This window comes from Triturus cristatus, chromosome 9, assembly GCF_964204655.1.
Source record: "Triturus cristatus chromosome 9, aTriCri1.1, whole genome shotgun sequence".
Taxonomy (NCBI): Eukaryota; Metazoa; Chordata; class Amphibia; order Caudata; family Salamandridae; genus Triturus; species Triturus cristatus.
In genome coordinates this window covers 478,752,100-478,769,406 of record NC_140592.1, presented here as the reverse complement: position 1 = coordinate 478,769,406, position 17,307 = coordinate 478,752,100, and the positions used below count along the sequence as shown (strand labels likewise).

Below are 17,307 nucleotides of genomic sequence, written 5' to 3'. Positions count from 1 at the left end.
TGTGTGTTCCTGCTTGGAGGTGTTGTGGGCCTAGGAGAGGCCTGGGTGTCACTGAGCCCACTGCTCCTTTGCTTTGGCAGCAGTGCTGTTCTTCAATAAAATATGTGTTTGTTTTTCACAATTAGTAATGCTGCTCAGCAGCCACCAATCTTTCACAGAAAGTGGGCAACTATCTGGACACTGTACAATCACTGCAGTCATGCACACAAGCACCCCGTTGAAGGCAAAGCCTCTGAAATGATTTCCGGATCCGGGTCCTGGCAAACAGCTGCTCATAGTAAATACTGGTTGGAACGTAGCTGCCAGCTGACCTTTTTTAGCTGGACACTGATCCGGGCAATTCAATAGCAGGGAATTGTGATGGGAATTTCAAACTTTAGACCAAAGTAGCTAAGTTGGAAAAATTCTCCAATGCAGCTGAATGGGAGAATATTTCCAACTCAGCTACTTTGGCATTAAGTTTGAAATTCCCGTCTCCATTCCTGCAATTCTCTCTTTATTGAGTAGACCCTACAATCTGCATTATGATAAGTAGGCGGTGATACATTGTGCTAATTATGCTAGTTGGGCAGAGTGGGTGAAGCTTTGGGGCAGTGGGTGGGATACATTTTCAAGTAAGTAATTGATAGCTATGCTGCAAAGTGTCCCCGGGTTTTTGTTTTCAAATGATTGGAACTATGGTTGGAAGTAATTTATTTACAGACACATGATGATTGGTAAGGTACATAAAAGGGTCAGGATGACATCTGGACATGTCCCAGTAGGCCCACAGTGCAGCGATGCTAAAGGTTGTGGAGCGCCTTAACACCCCAGCTGAACACGAACAGGGACACAGGCAAAGCCCAATTACAGCACATAAAACATATAATATTACAAGGGACATAGCAAAGGGACTGTCTGAGATCTATACTATGATTGCACGTTCAAGAGTCACTACACGGCACAAAGATAGGACCAGAGACAACTTAAAAAGCAACTGAGCTTACAGACAATCCGAGCAGCAGAAACCAAAGCAGAGGATGCCGGGGAGATTTGCTAGCCCTCATAGATGGAAACGGTTCCTACAGAGGTGACCTTGGTCAAGTAGATCCGAGATACCTTTAACATCCTAGAAAACCTCACGTCCTCAAAAAATAAAGAGACAAGATTGTCAGGGAGGGCTTTCAGTATAAATCTTGGTTGCAGCACAAAGACAGAGATTCTAATATGTACGTAAGTAGTGGTACTTATATAGAGCAAACCTAGCTACGAAGCGATGTACACTGCATGGGGGGGGGGGGCAGAATTGAGGATACAGAATACATTTTACACGCATTTCATGTCACATTTTTTATGCATGGACAGATTAAGAGATCTGCCCAGAATCACACAATGTTGGTCCAAGAGCTGAGGCTGGGATTTAAACCTTGGTTCCCAGGTTTCCAAGTCAGGAGCACTAGCCACTAAGCCACATCTCCACCGCCCCTCACGCCCGAAACGAGTCTGATGCTATACATGCTTTGATCTGCCGTGCTGAATAAACAACGTAATACTGCTTGGAGTGCCATTCTGTGATTTACTGTTGCAGAAATTCCTTGGATGTATGCACGCACGGTCGGGTGCATTCGACGAGCAACCCTGATGTTCAGTTTGTGCGCCATCCGTATGCAGGATATATATATATATATATATATATATATACATACATACATACACTACAAAGGTGCCCAACAAGCAAGGAGCTCTCTGTGCCAGCACGAATAATAGGTATGAGCGCCGCCCGGCCTGCCGATTTCATTCAACAGCTGTCACGTTTCTGATGCCTGGCGTGTTTCAAAGTCGTGTACTTCTTCCTCAAAGGCTTGAGCGGTAAAGGTGCGTAATCCGGTCACATGCACTCCTTCTTTTATGCTTGATTGCACGCTACAGATGGGCCGCCCCAATGAGTTCTGTGCAGTGCATGATGGTAATGGTAGTGCCGGAAAGTTTCTTCCCTCAAATGGGTGCACTATTCTTACTGTTTGTTGGTAAAACACCCTCAGATGGGCCTCAGCCTGCCGAGCTCGCTCTCAATCCTTACGCTGTTGCCCCACATGGTGGCTCATTAATTATGCTCCGTGTGGCCCCCTACTTTTGGTGGGTGGTGCTCTTTGGCGGCAAGGCTGCCACCTAACATCACTGCTCCAAAGGTGCCCAACAAGCAAGGAGCACTCTACGCCAGCACGAATAATAGGTATGAGCGCCGCCCGGCCTGCCGATTTCATTCAACAGCTGTCCCGTTTCTGATGCCTGATGCGTTTCGAAGTCGTGTACTTCTTCCTCAAAGGCTTGAGCGGTAAACATGCGTTATCCGGTCACATGCACTCCTTCTTTCATGCTTGATTGCACGCCCACAGATGGGCCGCCCCATCCGAGGGTGTTTTTTTACTAACAAACAGTAAGAATAGTGCACCCATTTGAGGGAATTAACTTTCCGGCCACACGGCCCCCCCTTGGCTTGGCAAATAGCTGTGCTCTTTTGAGCAAACATCATATCCGGCTGCCGGATTAATTCCAACTGATGCATGCTGGGAACGGTAGTCTCGCATATGACTACGTTGTCCCTATCACAGCAGGAACAGCTGACCTCCCACCAATGGGAGCGCCATAGGAGACTCTAAGGAGGGAGGAAGGAGGTGATTGAGGGGTATGCAGCTGCACCTGAGGAAGGTGGACATGCCGAAATGCATTGTGCCATCACTGCAACCGATGAATAAAGAGTTTCCCGAAGATTGCCATACTGTGTCCTTGTGGTTTGCTTTTCAGGAAGTGGCCTTTTGGAGATGTATGTCACGGTTGCCAATACCACGAAAACAAGGACCCGTCTACAAAGTGTCCTGGAGATTATTGGCATTTTGGACTGTTTGTGATCAAGGTATTGATCTTTCCAGGACCGCCGTAACAATGAAGCACGCCTGAGGCTGCTGCCATTGGCAGCCCTTGACTACATGAGGAGGAGAGCATGATTACAGCTCGACTCACGGCCCGGTTTGTTTTCGAAGTCGGGGCTGGACGTTGGGGACCTGAGGGAGCTCTGAGCATCAGAGATAGATGCAATCACCAGCCGCCACACGGCCCCCCCTTGGCTTGGCAAATAGCTGTGCTCATTTGAGCAAACATCGGATCCAGCTGCCGGATTAATTCCAACTGATGCATGCTTGGAACGGTAGTCTCGCATATGACTACGTTGTCCCCATCGCAGCAGGATCAGCTGACCTCCCACCAATGGGAGCGCCATAGGAGACTCTAAGGAGGGAGGAGGTGATTGAAGGGTATGAAGCGGCACCTGAGGAAGGCGGACATGCAGATATGCATTGGGCCAACACTGTAACCGATGATTAAAGAGTTTCCCGAAGATTGCCCCGCTGTGTCCTTGTGGTTTGCTTTTCAGGAAGTGGCCTTTTTTGTATGTGTGTGTGTGTGTGTGTGTGTGTATATATATATATATATATATATATATATATATATATATATATATATACATATATATAATACAGACCTAATCATAAGCATTGATGAAGGAACAAAGGGGAATACTAAATTCACCTCCTGTCATTGGGGAGAGGCCGGCCTGAGGTAGAATCTCCCTCCATCCTCTTCCCTACAACTGCTTCACCAGTGTCCTATCCCAGCACACCGTCCTGCCTACCCCCTCCTCATCCTCAAACCCACCTGCAGATCTCCTTACTCTGGAAGCCAGCCTCTTTACCATTCAACCGCTTTATTAAAAAGTCTTTTATTGGCATGATAGATGTTGACATAGAGAATACACATTGAGTTAGAAAATATGATAGTTTCGAAGTTTTTAGATTGCCTACCTATACCATATCCTTGTTGGTCTACAAGGCCGGACTGGCCGTAGTGGGCACCAGGCATTTCCCTGGTGGGCCACTAGGGTAGGGGCCGTTTTGGGCCCCTGGGGGCCGTTTTTGTTACCGGTGGCCAGCAATATCGGCCCTTGTAACACAATCGGCTGAAACTGGCCCTAGTAAACAGCTCGGCTGCACCTCCCTCCCCCCCCCCCCCAGGGGGGCTGGCCAAGCAGTTTGCCAGTGCCGGTTTTGGTTCCCAGTCCAGCCCTTTTGGTCTACCTGGACCAGCCTCGAGGAGCCGTGGCTGCAGAACCTGGTGGTAGGAATGCAAATACACGCTATTTTTTCATAGAGCTCCCTCTGCACAATAATCCCCCACCTACAGTGGGATGTGGACACCTATACTGATGTCAGCACACATAGAAGGGCTCTAAATTGCAAGTGCTGCTGCCTTTCAAGCAGACAGTGAACAAGCATTGTCAAGCCAACAGGTGTGCCATTTTTACTGCCAGCTATTGGCTTTGTCAGTGTTCCTTTCTGCACTGTGAGCTGAGCGAAGACAAAAGCATCTGAAAATTGGCACAACAGGAAAAAAGGGTTGTTTTCTTCCGGCTGTATCAATTTTTTCAGATGCTTTTGTCCATGCCTGTACTTCGATGCCACTGGGCCACTTGCAGACTGTAAAATAGTTCCTCACTCTGCCAGTGGTGGAAGAATACACTTAAACAGCCAATAGAAAAATGTTGACACCAAATAATTATGTTCACTGATCCAAGATGTGACTAATAATGTCTAACAATGGCTAAAGGAGCCAAATCAATGTGTGCTGATCCAATATGTGATTAATAATGTCTCAAGACAATTGCAAAAGGAGCCAATCAAAAGACACCAATCGCTGAAGGAGACTGCCCAAAGTTACTTAGAGTAAGTACAAAATTAAATATGCTTGTCATGAATGGCAGAAGCATCATAAACGTCAAACCGAAAAAGGACAGGGATAGCACGGGTTCAATAGTATTGTGGAAACAGGGCACACAGAGTTAAAAGTAAGCACACATGCACCATGAAGCCATTAAAATAACCGAGAAGACCAGCATATTTGTGCGGCTGCTAAAATGATGGGCTCCTCAAACCTGGAAGCAGGCCACAGTTCCAATGCTGGCTTCTCTCCCGGTCATAATTCACCTGCAAATTGTGTGGCCAGCCACTTTTTCTAATGTCAGATACTGTCCTTTTTAGATTTCACCTGAAACAATGCATGCAAACTCCTTTGTAAACAAAAAAGTTTAAACTGTCTTTGAGCCTACCCCTTACTTCAATGTCACTCTCATTTCCTTGCTTCCCATTGTTGAACGTTACAACAAACAAATGATGGACGGAATGCTGACAATGAAGACATTCTCCCCCAGTCAAGAGATCTACGCCAGATAGCCAGAAACCGGTCCTAGGATGCTTGATTCCGGTCCAGGGAAGACATGGCTTGGCAGTTCGGGCTGGACTGTTCCCATGAGGCACAGGGTCAAGACTGATTTGCATATGGCCATGTCTAAACTGGGGTGGCGTAGTGGGCAAAAGAACGATGGATTTAACCCAGATCTCTTGACTGGGGGAGAATGTCTGCATTGTCAGCATTCCGTCCATCATTTGTTTGTTGTAACGCTTTTCGCCCTAAGTGGGATGGGTATTCCCAGACGTGGGACCCGTGCTCACTACGCCACTGGAGTCAAGCTATCCGGGCTGATGACGGCTAATAGCCAGAAACCGGTCCTAGGATGCTTGATTCCGGTCCAGGGAAGACATGGCTTGGCAGTTCGGGCTGGACTGTTCCCATGAGGTACAGGGTCAAGACTGATTTGCATATGGCCATGTCTAAACTGGGATGGCGTAGTGGGCAAAAGAACGATGGATTTAACCCAGATCTCTTGACTGGGGGAGAATGTCTGCATTGTCAGCATTCCGTCCATCATTTGTTTGTTGTAACGCTTTTCGCCCTAAATGGGATGGGTATTCCCAGACGTGGGACCCGTGCTCACTACGCCACTGGAGTCAAGCTATCCTGGCTGATGACGGCTGATAGCCAGAAACCGGTCCTAGGATGCTTGATTCCGGTCCAGGGAAGACATGGCTTGGCAGTTCGGGCTGGACTGTTCCCATGAGGCACAGGGTCAAGACTGATTTGCATATGGTCATGTCTAAACTGGGGTGGCGTAGTGGGCAAAAGAACGATGGATTTAACCCAGATCTCTTGACTGGGGGAGAATGTCTGCATTGTCAGCATTCCGTCCATCATTTGTTTGTTGTAACGCTTTTCGCCCTAAGTGGGATGGGTATTCCCAGACGTCGGACCCGTGCTCACTACGCCACTGGAGTCAAGCTATCCTGGCTGATGACGGCTGATAGCCAGAAACCGGTCCTAGGATGCTTGATTCCGGTCCAGGGAAGACATGGCTTGGCAGTTCGGGCTGGACTGTTCCCATGAGGCACAGGGTCAAGACTGATTTGCATATGGCCATGTCTAAACTGGGGTGGCGTAGTGGGCAAAAGAACGATGGATTTAACCCAGATCTCTTGACTGGGGGAGAATATCTGCATTGTCAGCATTCCGTCCATCATTTGTTTGTTGTAACGCTTTTCGCCCTAAGTGGGATGGGTATTCCCAGACGTGGGACCCGTGCTCACTACGCCACTGGAGTCAAGCTATCCTGGCTGATGACGGCTGATAGCCAGAAACCGGTCCTAGGATGCTTGATTCCGGTCCAGGGAAGACATGGCTTGGCAGTTCGGGCTAGACTGTTCCCATGAGGCACAGGGTCAAGACTGATTTGCATATGGCCATGTCTAAACTGGGGTGGCGTAGTGGGCAAAAGAACGATGGATTTAAACCAGATCTCTTGACTGCGGGAGAATGTCTGCATTGTCAGCATTCCGTCCATCATTTGTTTGTTGTAACGCTTTTCGCCCTAAGTGGGATGGGTATTCCCAGACGTGGGACCCGTGCTCACTACGCCACTGGAGTCAAGCTATCCTGGCTGATGACGGCTGATAGCCAGAAACTGGTCCTAGGATGCTTGATTCCGGTCCAGGGAAGACATGGCTTGGCAGTTCGGGCTGGACTGTTCCCATGAGGCACAGGGTCCAGACTGATTTGCATACGGCCATGTCTAAACTGGGGTGGCGTAGTGGGCAAAAGAACGATGGATTTAACCCAGATCTATTGACTGGGGGAGAATGTCTGCATTGTCAGCATTCCGTCCATCATTTGTTTGTTGTAACGCTTTTCGCCCTAAGTGGGATGGGTATTCCCAGACGTGGGACCCGTGCTCACTACGCCACTGGAGTCAAGCTATCCTGGCTGATGACGGCTGATAGCCAGAAACCGGTCCTAGGATGCTTGATTCCGGTCCAGGGAAGACATGGCTTGGCAGTTCGGGCTGGACTGTTCCCATGAGGCACAGGGTCAAGACTGATTTGCATATGGCCATGTCTAAACTGGGGTGGCGTAGTGGGCAAAAGAACGATGGATTTAACCCAGATCTCTTGACTGGGGGAGAATGTCTGCATTGTCAGCATTCCGTCCATCATTTGTTTGCTGTAACGTTTTTCGCCCTAAGTGGGATGGGTATTCCCAGACGTGGGACCTGTGCTCACTACGCCACTGGAGTCAAGCTATCCTGGCTGATGACGGCTGATAGCCAGAAACCGGTCCTAGGATGCTTGATTCCGGTCCAGGGAAGACATGGCTTGGCAGTTCGGGCTGGACTGTTCCCATGAGGCACAGGGTCAAGACTGATTTGCATATGGCCATGTCTAAACTGGGGTGGCGTAGTGGGCAAAAGAACAATGGATTTAACCCAGATCTCTTGACTGGGGGAGAATGTCTGCATTGTCAGCATTCCGTCCATCATTTGTTTGTTGTAACGCTTTTCGCCCTAAGTGGGATGGGTATTCCCAGACGTGGGACCCGTGCTCACTACGCCACTGGAGTCAAGCTATCCTGGCTGATGACGGCTGATAGCCAGAAACCGGTCCTAAGATGCTTGATTCCGGTCCAGGGAAGACATGGCTTGGCAGTTCTGGCTGGACTGTTCCCATGAGACACAGGGTCAAGACTGATTTGCATATGGCCATGTGTAAACTGGGGTGGCGTAGTGGGCAAAAGAACGATGGATTTAACCCAGATCTCTTGACTAGGGGAGAATGTCTGCATTGTCAGCATTCCGTCCATCATTTGTTTGTTGTAACGCTTTTCGCCCCAAGTGGGATGGGTATTCCCAGACGTGGGACCCGTGCTCACTACGCCACTGGAGTGTCAAGCTATCCTGGCTGATGACGGCTGATAGCCAGAAACCGGTCCTAGGATGCTTGATTCCGGTCCAGGGAAGACATGGCTTGGCAGTTCGGGCTGGACTGTTCCCATGAGGCACAGGGTCAAGACTGATTTGCATATGGCCATGTCTAAACTGGGGTGGCGTAGTGGGCAAAAGAACGATGGATTTAACCCAGATCTCTTGACTAGGGGAGAATGTCTGCATTGTCAGCATTCCGTCCATCATTTGTTTGTTGTGTCCCATTGTTGAAGGCCTTCTGCTTCCACTTTCTCTTTGTGTCTTCCAGTCTTCAGTGGAGCAGCCACTGGCGGCTGGCTTGCAGAGGACCTTAAAATGTTTTTTACACTACCATCCATAGGAGTGCATGTGTTTGCGGGCCCACACTACAACCCTGCGACCCTTCCAACGCCTCTCCCTTTCTTGTTGCTTGCCCCTGTCTCTCCCATGTCTCAAGCAACCTTATTTGCGTGCCTCGTCAAATGACATAATACTATGTAACATTCAGGGCTGGTCCAGTCTCTCTTCCTTCAAACGGTGAATAATAGCATCCAGGTAGTAGGTGATATCTTAAAACTCTTATCAGTGCGTTGGTACAATGAGGTTTCTAAAGTATGCTTTGAAAGTGTATTTATAATTAGCTCATGTGGGCAATGCACCAACTCCAAAGATCTATGTGGTCCACCACCCTGTCTTCTTTATCTAATTCTTGCCGTGTCTAGGTCACCACCTACCAGACAGCACAGCGGTCTGGCTTTGCTAAAGACATCTTGGGGACTTTCAGAAAGTTGACCTGGGAATGCATTCTATGGGAATGCATTCTGCCAGTTGCTTGCTATTGGCTTTGTGGTTTGTAACTCACATTTTCTCCCTTTCCATTTGCTGGATTTATTTGCTTTAGGCTGTGCAGCTTGAATTTGTCCCTCCCGTGCTAAAATCCGTATTTAAAGTATTCTTCCAGTAACTCGTTTTCTGTAATAAATAGGCCTTTAAATCTTGTTCTTATCTCGTCACTTTGCTGAGCATTTTAAGACTGCGGTCAAATGACAAGCGTTTTTTTCCTGGAAGCCTGATGTTTCTTTTGCTGTCGGCTGATTGTGAAGTGAGAGCGTTTATAGAAAAGTGTAATGCAGCGTACTTTCCCCATGGAGCCTGCTAGTGCCCTTTGTAAAATATTTTATTTTAGATGTAGCCATCTCAAAAGGTATCTTGTTCTTCAGCTGCACAAAACATTCACACTTTTTTGCAAGATTCCTCCTCTTTGGTGAGCTCAATTAATTTGTGAAACTGCCTTTTTAGGAACCATGTACAAAACCACATTTCAGTCTCAGTGTCAGCCTAGCATATGGTGATCTTGGGCAATTTACACTGTTTATGGCCCATTCACTGTCAAGCACAAGATAGGATCTTTTCACAGGAAAGAGCCAGCCACATTGTAACACAATTTAGCAATGCCTTGTTTTCACTTATAAGTGTAAAGCATATGCTTAATTTATGACATCTGTGGCAACTCGTTTTGCAGAGTTGGAAAAGTTTAAAGGAACTTTTTTTGAAAGCTTTTGTGTTTATGTTTAGCTACACGATAATTATGTATTCTGTCTGCAACTGTGCCTTTTTCGGAACACATATATTACTGTATATAAAAGGATTTCTCATTTGTCCTTGTAGGCACTAGGGTCAAGATTTCAGTGGTACAGAATGTCCTGTAGCAAAGGGGCCAAAAGCTCTAGGAAACCCACTGCACACCGATTATTGCTATATTTTACTATTAAACCAGCAGTCACAATGGCAATTACCTTGCAGGCACAAGGGCAATGATTTAAATGGTGGAGCAAGTGCACTGGCATGGGGGCCATATGGTCTAAGAAGCCCACTGAACACCGATTCTTGCTATATTTTACTGCTAAACAAGCAGTCACAAGTCCAATTACCTTGCAAATACTAGGGTCATGATTTGAATGGTGCAGCAGCTGCTGTGGTACATGGGCCAAAAGCTCTTAGAAGACCACTTAACACCGAGCATTGCTATATTTTACTGCTAAACAAGCAGTGAAGTGCAATTACCAGGCAGGCATTGGGGTCATGATTGCAATGGTGCAGCAGGTGCAGTGACATAAGGATCAAAGGGTCTAGCAAACCCACTGAACACCAATTATTGCTATATTTTACTACTAAACCAGCAGTGACAAGTACACTTACCTTTCAGGCGTTAGGCCCATGATTTGAATGGTGCAGCAGGTGCAGTGGCACAGGGGCCAAAAGCTCCAGGAAACCCATTGAACACCTATTAATGCTCTATTTTATTACCAAACAAGCAATCGCAAGTGTAGTTACCTTGCAGGCACTAGGGTCATCAATTGAATGGTGCAGCAGGTGCAGTGGCACAGGGGCCAAAAGCTCTAGGAAACCCACTGAACCCTGATTACTGCCATATTTTACTACTTAACAAGCAGTCACAAGTTCAGTTACCGTTACCTTGCAGGCATTAGGGTCATGATTTGAATGGTGCACCAATCTGTGAAACGCTGCTACCAATGCTGTCATCTTCAGCAAATAATCTCTACATAAATGTCACAGGCAGGATTACCCTCATAAGATCTTAGTAAAAGGATCAGACCTAAAGAAAAATTAAAAGAGGCATTTATAGGCAGGGCTGGATGAAAAGTAGGAGTGTAACTTAATATAGGCAAAATATACAGGCAATGGCCTTCAGCACACAAGCATAAAACTCAGTCAGTTTTACACGTTTGCTTGTTGTTGCTGTATTTATGCCTGCACTCTCTGCAGGAGTGCTTTTATAGTTTTTTTGTAACCATTGTACCCAAAGTAACACAGATCCTTAATCATCACTGTAATAAAACCTGTAACATTTGTGTCTACCTCCAAGTTATGTTGCATTCAGCACATTTATATGGCACATTTTCACAGTTTCTGTATGGTCCTAAAATGTTTCTGTATCTGGACACACTAACACCTTTGCAAGGGCATTCTCCATTCTATAACATTAGCACTTCACCCATTGTAAACACTAAATAAATACTTATAAGTTACCATTATGTTGTATCTTGACTCTAATGTTATTCTTGCCCTGCCAATGGAATCTTGCTGTAATGACATAACATGGAATATTGGGAGTCAAATAGACACCGTTGGCTGGGCTGAGCAGCATGCAGGCTGCTCCTGGTGGGGTCCTAATTGAGACTTGTGACTATCTTGAATTAACTTATCTATACCACACCTACCTGTGTGGACTTGATCTCTACAATTTTTGGCGACGATCCTGAACCAAACCTGCGTCTGTCATCTCATCAAACTTCAAGCAACATTAAGGTACAGATCAACTCAAGTTAAGCTAAAGCAACTGGCATGCCTGACCCCACCAGTGACCTCTACATCGGTCGCCCTCAGCAGTCTGCCAGATGTTCTTGTGCGTCTGGAGAAGTGCTACTTCAGGAGCTGCCCATCCAATCTTGGGCGTCTACTCTCCAGAGTTTACGTGTTTTGCACGCTGCCTTCAGTCAGGGTATACCTGAATTACTGTCTACAGTGCCACACATCGACGTCTACTGTCTGGTGAAGAAGTGTGCTTTTTCATGTGTGTGCCAGCCAAGCTCTGAAGAAGACCATCTCTATGCCAGTCCCACTCAATTTGTCCTGCACTGTTCTACAATTCTGCGCTTTCTATAGCTGTTGCGCCTTCAGTGAGGTTAAGCCTGATATATTGTGTTCATCTGCTACATATCTACGTCTGCACTTTCTGCAGAAGAAGTGTGCTTTTGTATGTGTACGCCACCCAAAGTGTCACTACTATCTGGATGTCTGTTCCACTCAAAGTGTTCTGCCAGTTCCTGCGAGGGTTTGTTTCCACCTCTCCTGCTGCTTTGGGACAGATTCACAGAGTAGTGACCAGTTCTACAAAGGCGTCTGCCTTGTGTGTCACTAGTGCCTTTGCTTGAGAGTCTTTTGCCTAGCGTTCACGTGAGCCACAAACTCTGTTCCTGGTTACTGAAGATCCCAGTCTTCACCTGCATTATTTTTTTGCTCATGGTTTGTCCCACTAGTTGTGCTGAGACATTCAAACTTTCATCAACAATTGGATATCTGATGCGGTGTGAAATTCACTAATATACAACTCTGTGAAAGAAATCATATGCGGTGTGAGATGCCTCTCTGGGGAAGACTTGTGAGGTGAATCTTTTCTTTGTCTGTGATTGCTGGGCTCCTTTGAGGTATCGAGATGGTGGACATTTGCCAACCACCGTGTTGAGTTCAAAAGTTCAAATGTCCATAGCGCGAGCTACAGTCGGTGCGCGCAATCTTACCTTCACAGCATCCATGGATCGCTACTGACTCTCCTTTGTTCGTGGATCCTCTGTAACATCGGTTTAACAAGAGAAGTTTTGGAACTTCTACGTGCCGGGAGCCACCCGGGGCAATGCTGACAGCGTGTCGCCATCTTGGGGTTGGCTCTGGCACTTTATGTTTTGTGATGTTTTCCTCATTCTACTATTGATGCTGTCTCACTTTTGCCTCAATAAAGTTTTAACTAAACTCGACTGACTCCGGCGACTACCCACAACGCAGTATTTCCTTCTGGATGGTCAAGAGGAACCATCGTCGTCTAGGGATTCTGTTGGGGAGACTCTCAGTTTCTTCTTTCTTCCAGGTAGAAATTACAATTAATGTCGCCAGTTTTCACTTTTTCAAAGACAATTGAGATCATCGTTGTCAAAAACTGATGGATTCTGGAGATATCGTATTGCTACAACCCTTCGGATCCTTTTCAGTTTATCTTCGTGGGCAAGTACTATCTCTGATGTTTTGAAGTACATCACAAGGGTGTCAGAGAACTCTTCCTTCTGTTTGGTGGTTAGTGGCTGTTCAGTATCTTTCTTCACATCGATTACCATCTGGTGACAAAGTTCACGTTGACTTGTTAATGTTCTGCATAAAATCTACTCTGATCCTCAGTTTATAGTTTGTCTGCTGTTGTGTTCCTATGTGTGGCACATTATCTCTGTGACAGCCACTCTGTGTTATTTGACTGTCTACTTATTGGGAGTTAATAAGTGTGTTCTCTGTAGCTCTGATTTCCATTGTGCTTCAGGTTTGCTTTTAGTGTCCCTACACTGGTTGCTTTCTGAAGCTCGGGTGAGTAGTCGCTCACTGGTGTTATGTACTGCTTAGTACATCTCTTTATTTCCTTCGTGGGATCATATTTGTTTTCTGATACTATCTCCAAAATGTGTTGGGTTTGCATTTGTACTGTGCTCTCTCTATGTCTTACACAAGGGTTGGCCCTACACGGTTTGTTTTTTTTGGTTTCCAATTGGGTTATGGACCCTAGGTATACACCATGTAGGTACATGCCGGCAAGAGCCCATGCATGCTTTAAGTTTCCCTACTCGGGAATCGCAGGGGATTTTAGTCCCATCTACTCATTGTATATTCGTACACGTCTCACATGTGCACAACTTTATTCTGTCTTCCTCCTGGGAGCTATGCGAGGGTTTTAGTCCTTTTCGCATTATTATATTGGTCCCTATCCATATCTATTTGTTTCTTACACGTCTCACATGTGCACAATTGTATTCTGTCTTCCTCCTGGGAGCTATGCAAGGGTTTTATTTCCTTTCGCATTATTATATGGGTCCCTATCCATATCTGTTTGTTGACATCACACAAACTCAACAGTGTCAATATTACAAGGACTATTGTTTCCACGGGTCTTCGTCCCATCTGTTACTGCTTTAATCCCTTATCTCTGTAGGGGTTTGCTTTTGGGTCATAGTCCTCCCAAACTTCACATATAGTTATGTACTTATTATATTGAACTTTCTACTGTTAATTTACACTGTTGTCTTTATATTATATTTTCATTTTGTATTGATGATGGTGTTTTACTTGGGTGAGGATTATCCTTTTACTTTTCCTCATCTTCCTTGTTTTCTTCATTCATTTGTGTTCTTTTTGTGATGTTTTCTCCTAGTGTCTCGTGTGGATTTTCAGCTTTCCTCTGTTTTTCTGCTGTGTTTTCTTTCTCTGTGTTTTCCACATCCTGTAGTCCGGAGTTTTGTTGTTTTTTTCCTCTCCTGCCTTCTTACATTCCTGTTCTGGCCAGTGGGTGTTTTGGGGCAGTCGTTCGTGTTTCTTCCTTTGCTTTTGTGTATAGAAGGGAGGATGGTTCTTATGTTTTGGTTTTCCTTTCTTCTTTGTTTTCTTATCCTTTTCTGTTGCTCTCTTCTTTCAATGGTTTCATGTTTCTGATTTCCTCCGGTTTTCTTCCTCCTCGTTGTTTCTCCTCTTCCTTGTTCTTCTTTCTTGTTCCCTCATTGTTGTTTTTTTATATATAGAAAAAAGGGGGATATGTTGTAACTTGACTCTAATGGTATTCTTGCCCTGCCAATGAAATCTTGCTGTAATGGCATAACATGGAATGTTGGGAGTCGAATAGACACAGTTGGCTGGGCTGAACAGCATGCTGACTGCTCCTTGTGGGGTCTTGATTCGGTCTTGATATGGTATTGATCTGGTCTTGACTAATTCTTTTTGTGATCTTGTAACTATCCTGAATAAACCTCTCTGAACCACTTCTACCTGTGTTGACCTGATCACTACCCTTCTGGCATTCCATACCAAGCATTGACAAAGGCAATAGGTCTCGCCTATGCGAGACCTATTGGCTTTGTCCTAGTTGTTTTGACTTTTTTATACAGTAGTGCTAGCTTCAGTGCAGCATAACTGAAAAGAAAGAAAAAGCGCTATGACGCGGACAATGCTGGCTGTGTCATACAGCTTTTTAAAATTACTTTCAGCCATTTGCAACATAGCTAAACAACATTAGCAAAGCCATTATTCTCACATAGGCAAGACCTTATTGGCTTTGCCACATGCTTGTTTTCATTCAACACAGTCTTGTTAAGGTCTAGTTTGGCTAACTTAAACACATCTAAATGAAGCATTATTTTCATATTATTAAAAACGCTTTCAGAATTTTGCCCTAATTATTATCACATAGCTACATATTGTTTCTTATTCTAGAGTTCTGGAACTCATCGCTCAACACGCAGGAATTGAAGTCTAATCAAGAAAAGGCTGCACGACCAGATGTCCCAGTCCTTGACTTCTCCAACTGCTCCACCCCTGAGTTGTCGGACAATAATCCTGTCTGCCTCCTGAAGACTCGTAGCCCCCTGGAGCTTGACTGCCTGGCAGCAAATGGGGCACTCCGCTTCTTCAACCCACTCTTTCTGGAGGACGGTGTGGCTGAGACCCGCCTTAAGCGTGGACGCTTTAAAAAGAGTATAACCGTGCGCGTGTCTACAGAGAATTCCAGCCCACTCTCACCTCCTCCCAACCCTCCACCCCCGATCCCAGCAGAGGCCCTACACAGGCAGAGGCCTGGCACAGTGCTAGTCACAAAGCAGCTCAGTGTGGACGAGGAGTATAAGCAGCCCAAAATGTCACTACGTTCACGTCTTCGGAAGAAACTTAGCAAAGGGAGCTTTGATATTGGTCTCAAGGGAGTAGCTATGCTTGCACCGACACAAGAAGAAGAGGACTACCAGGTGCCCCGGTCTGGGCAAACTGAACAGGTCCAGAAGTTAGCCCTCACTGAAGGACTCATAGTGAGCAATGATGTTAAATCGATGGATCCTGAATCCATGAACCCTTCTAGGATCTCAGACATAGAAACACTGGACTTTGATAGCAAGCGGCTCCCATCCCTCACAGAGCTGGACAGCAGCTCCCTCAGCAGTCTGGATGAGGTTGATATGGATGGGCACCACAAACACTCCTCACCTCAGCTGCAACGCAAGAGCACAATAACATCAAGTCGGCGGACCAAGACACCCTTTCGGGCTGTCAGCGAGGTCTTCCTCTCATTCTTGCCACCGGAGAAGAAGGTTCTGAGGGTAGTGGAGGAACTTGCCCAGGACAGGAGGACAGCCTTTGGCAATATGGTGCAGGATTTCTTGACACTGGTGAGGAGTAGGCAGAAGGTGCCACAGCCCTGCAAGGCAACACTTCAGGCAGTACGACAGTTTATGTCACAGATGAAGAACTGCCTTCTAGATGGATCAGAGCTAAATTTGTCTCTCCAGACCATGCTCCCTGAAGAAGACCAAGGTGAGTAGAAACATAGCAATGTAGTGTTAGTTGGACATTCACTGCAGAGTCGAGTTAAACAATTTCTTCTAACTGATTGCAAATTGAGATTTCCGACTCTGCTACATCACTAAATAGTAGATTGTGGCGCATCTCATGGGATCTTTGTGTGTTCAAGACTGTTCACCCTGCTGTTCTCTGTGCTGTCCATGTGAAGAAAGGGAAGATATAGAAGAGAGTGTATGCATGTGTGTGTGTGTTAAGGTGTGCGTGTGTGTGTGCATGTGCATATCTTGGTTTCTCTGTGCTATGCAAGTTAAGTCTGAAATGAAAGCGTGCACTGCTGCTCTACATTAGAATCCTGTGCATATTCTTGTCCTGGACTGGTCACTGTAAAGTTCCAACACTACCCTGAGTCAGGATTATGATGGAGCCTAGCATAAAGTCTTTCAAGCGAGGAATTCAGTAAGAAATACTGTTGCACAGCTAAGGAACAAAAAGTCAGTTTCAGAAATCATCAGATACGGCAATGGATACAATGAAAAACAGGTCAAGGAAATAATGAAATGGGTCCTTTTCTGACCAGTGCCTTCTTATTTATTTGTTTTAAGCAGAAGATGACATCACAGGAAAAAATGGTTGGAACTATCTGGGATTGGGAAATCATGGCAACAATCCCTGGATAGGTGGCCATCTTGATTAGGGATGGATTTAGGCTATCCATGCAAACTTCTTCAGGAGAATGGTGTTCCCTCGTAAGGGCTGGGTTGAGAAAAAGTAGATTATGTTTAACATCCTTTTTTCCTCCATACTCCCATGCCTTGCAGTGAATTCTTCAGCTCAGCACTCCACTATGCACAAATAGTGCCCCGGGTTGCAGCGGCTGTGGGAACAAGTGGGAGCAATCTGCTGCCCACATGTAAAGCATGAGAACCAAAGAGGCACTGCCTTCTTTGCAGTAGACAACAGGCTAAATGACCATGAGCATTCTATCAATGCCTTGAGGGAGTTTTGTTTCCAGGTGAAACCATGTGCGCCCTTGT

The 17,307-nt window shown here is 46.0% G+C and overlaps 1 protein-coding gene across 2 annotated transcripts in view; it reads left to right on the top strand.

Annotated features, from left to right (window-relative positions):
- Nucleotides 1-17,307, top strand: part of RIN1 (Ras and Rab interactor 1) — a 179,209-nt gene that overhangs the window by 149,010 nt on the left and 12,892 nt on the right. For both annotated transcript variants that reach the window (XM_085625413.1, XM_085625414.1), the window contains exon 7: nucleotides 15,197-16,285. In XM_085625413.1, the coding sequence (XP_085481539.1) occupies nucleotides 15,197-16,285 (1,089 nt within the window). The remainder of the gene's footprint in view (nucleotides 1-15,196; nucleotides 16,286-17,307) is intronic.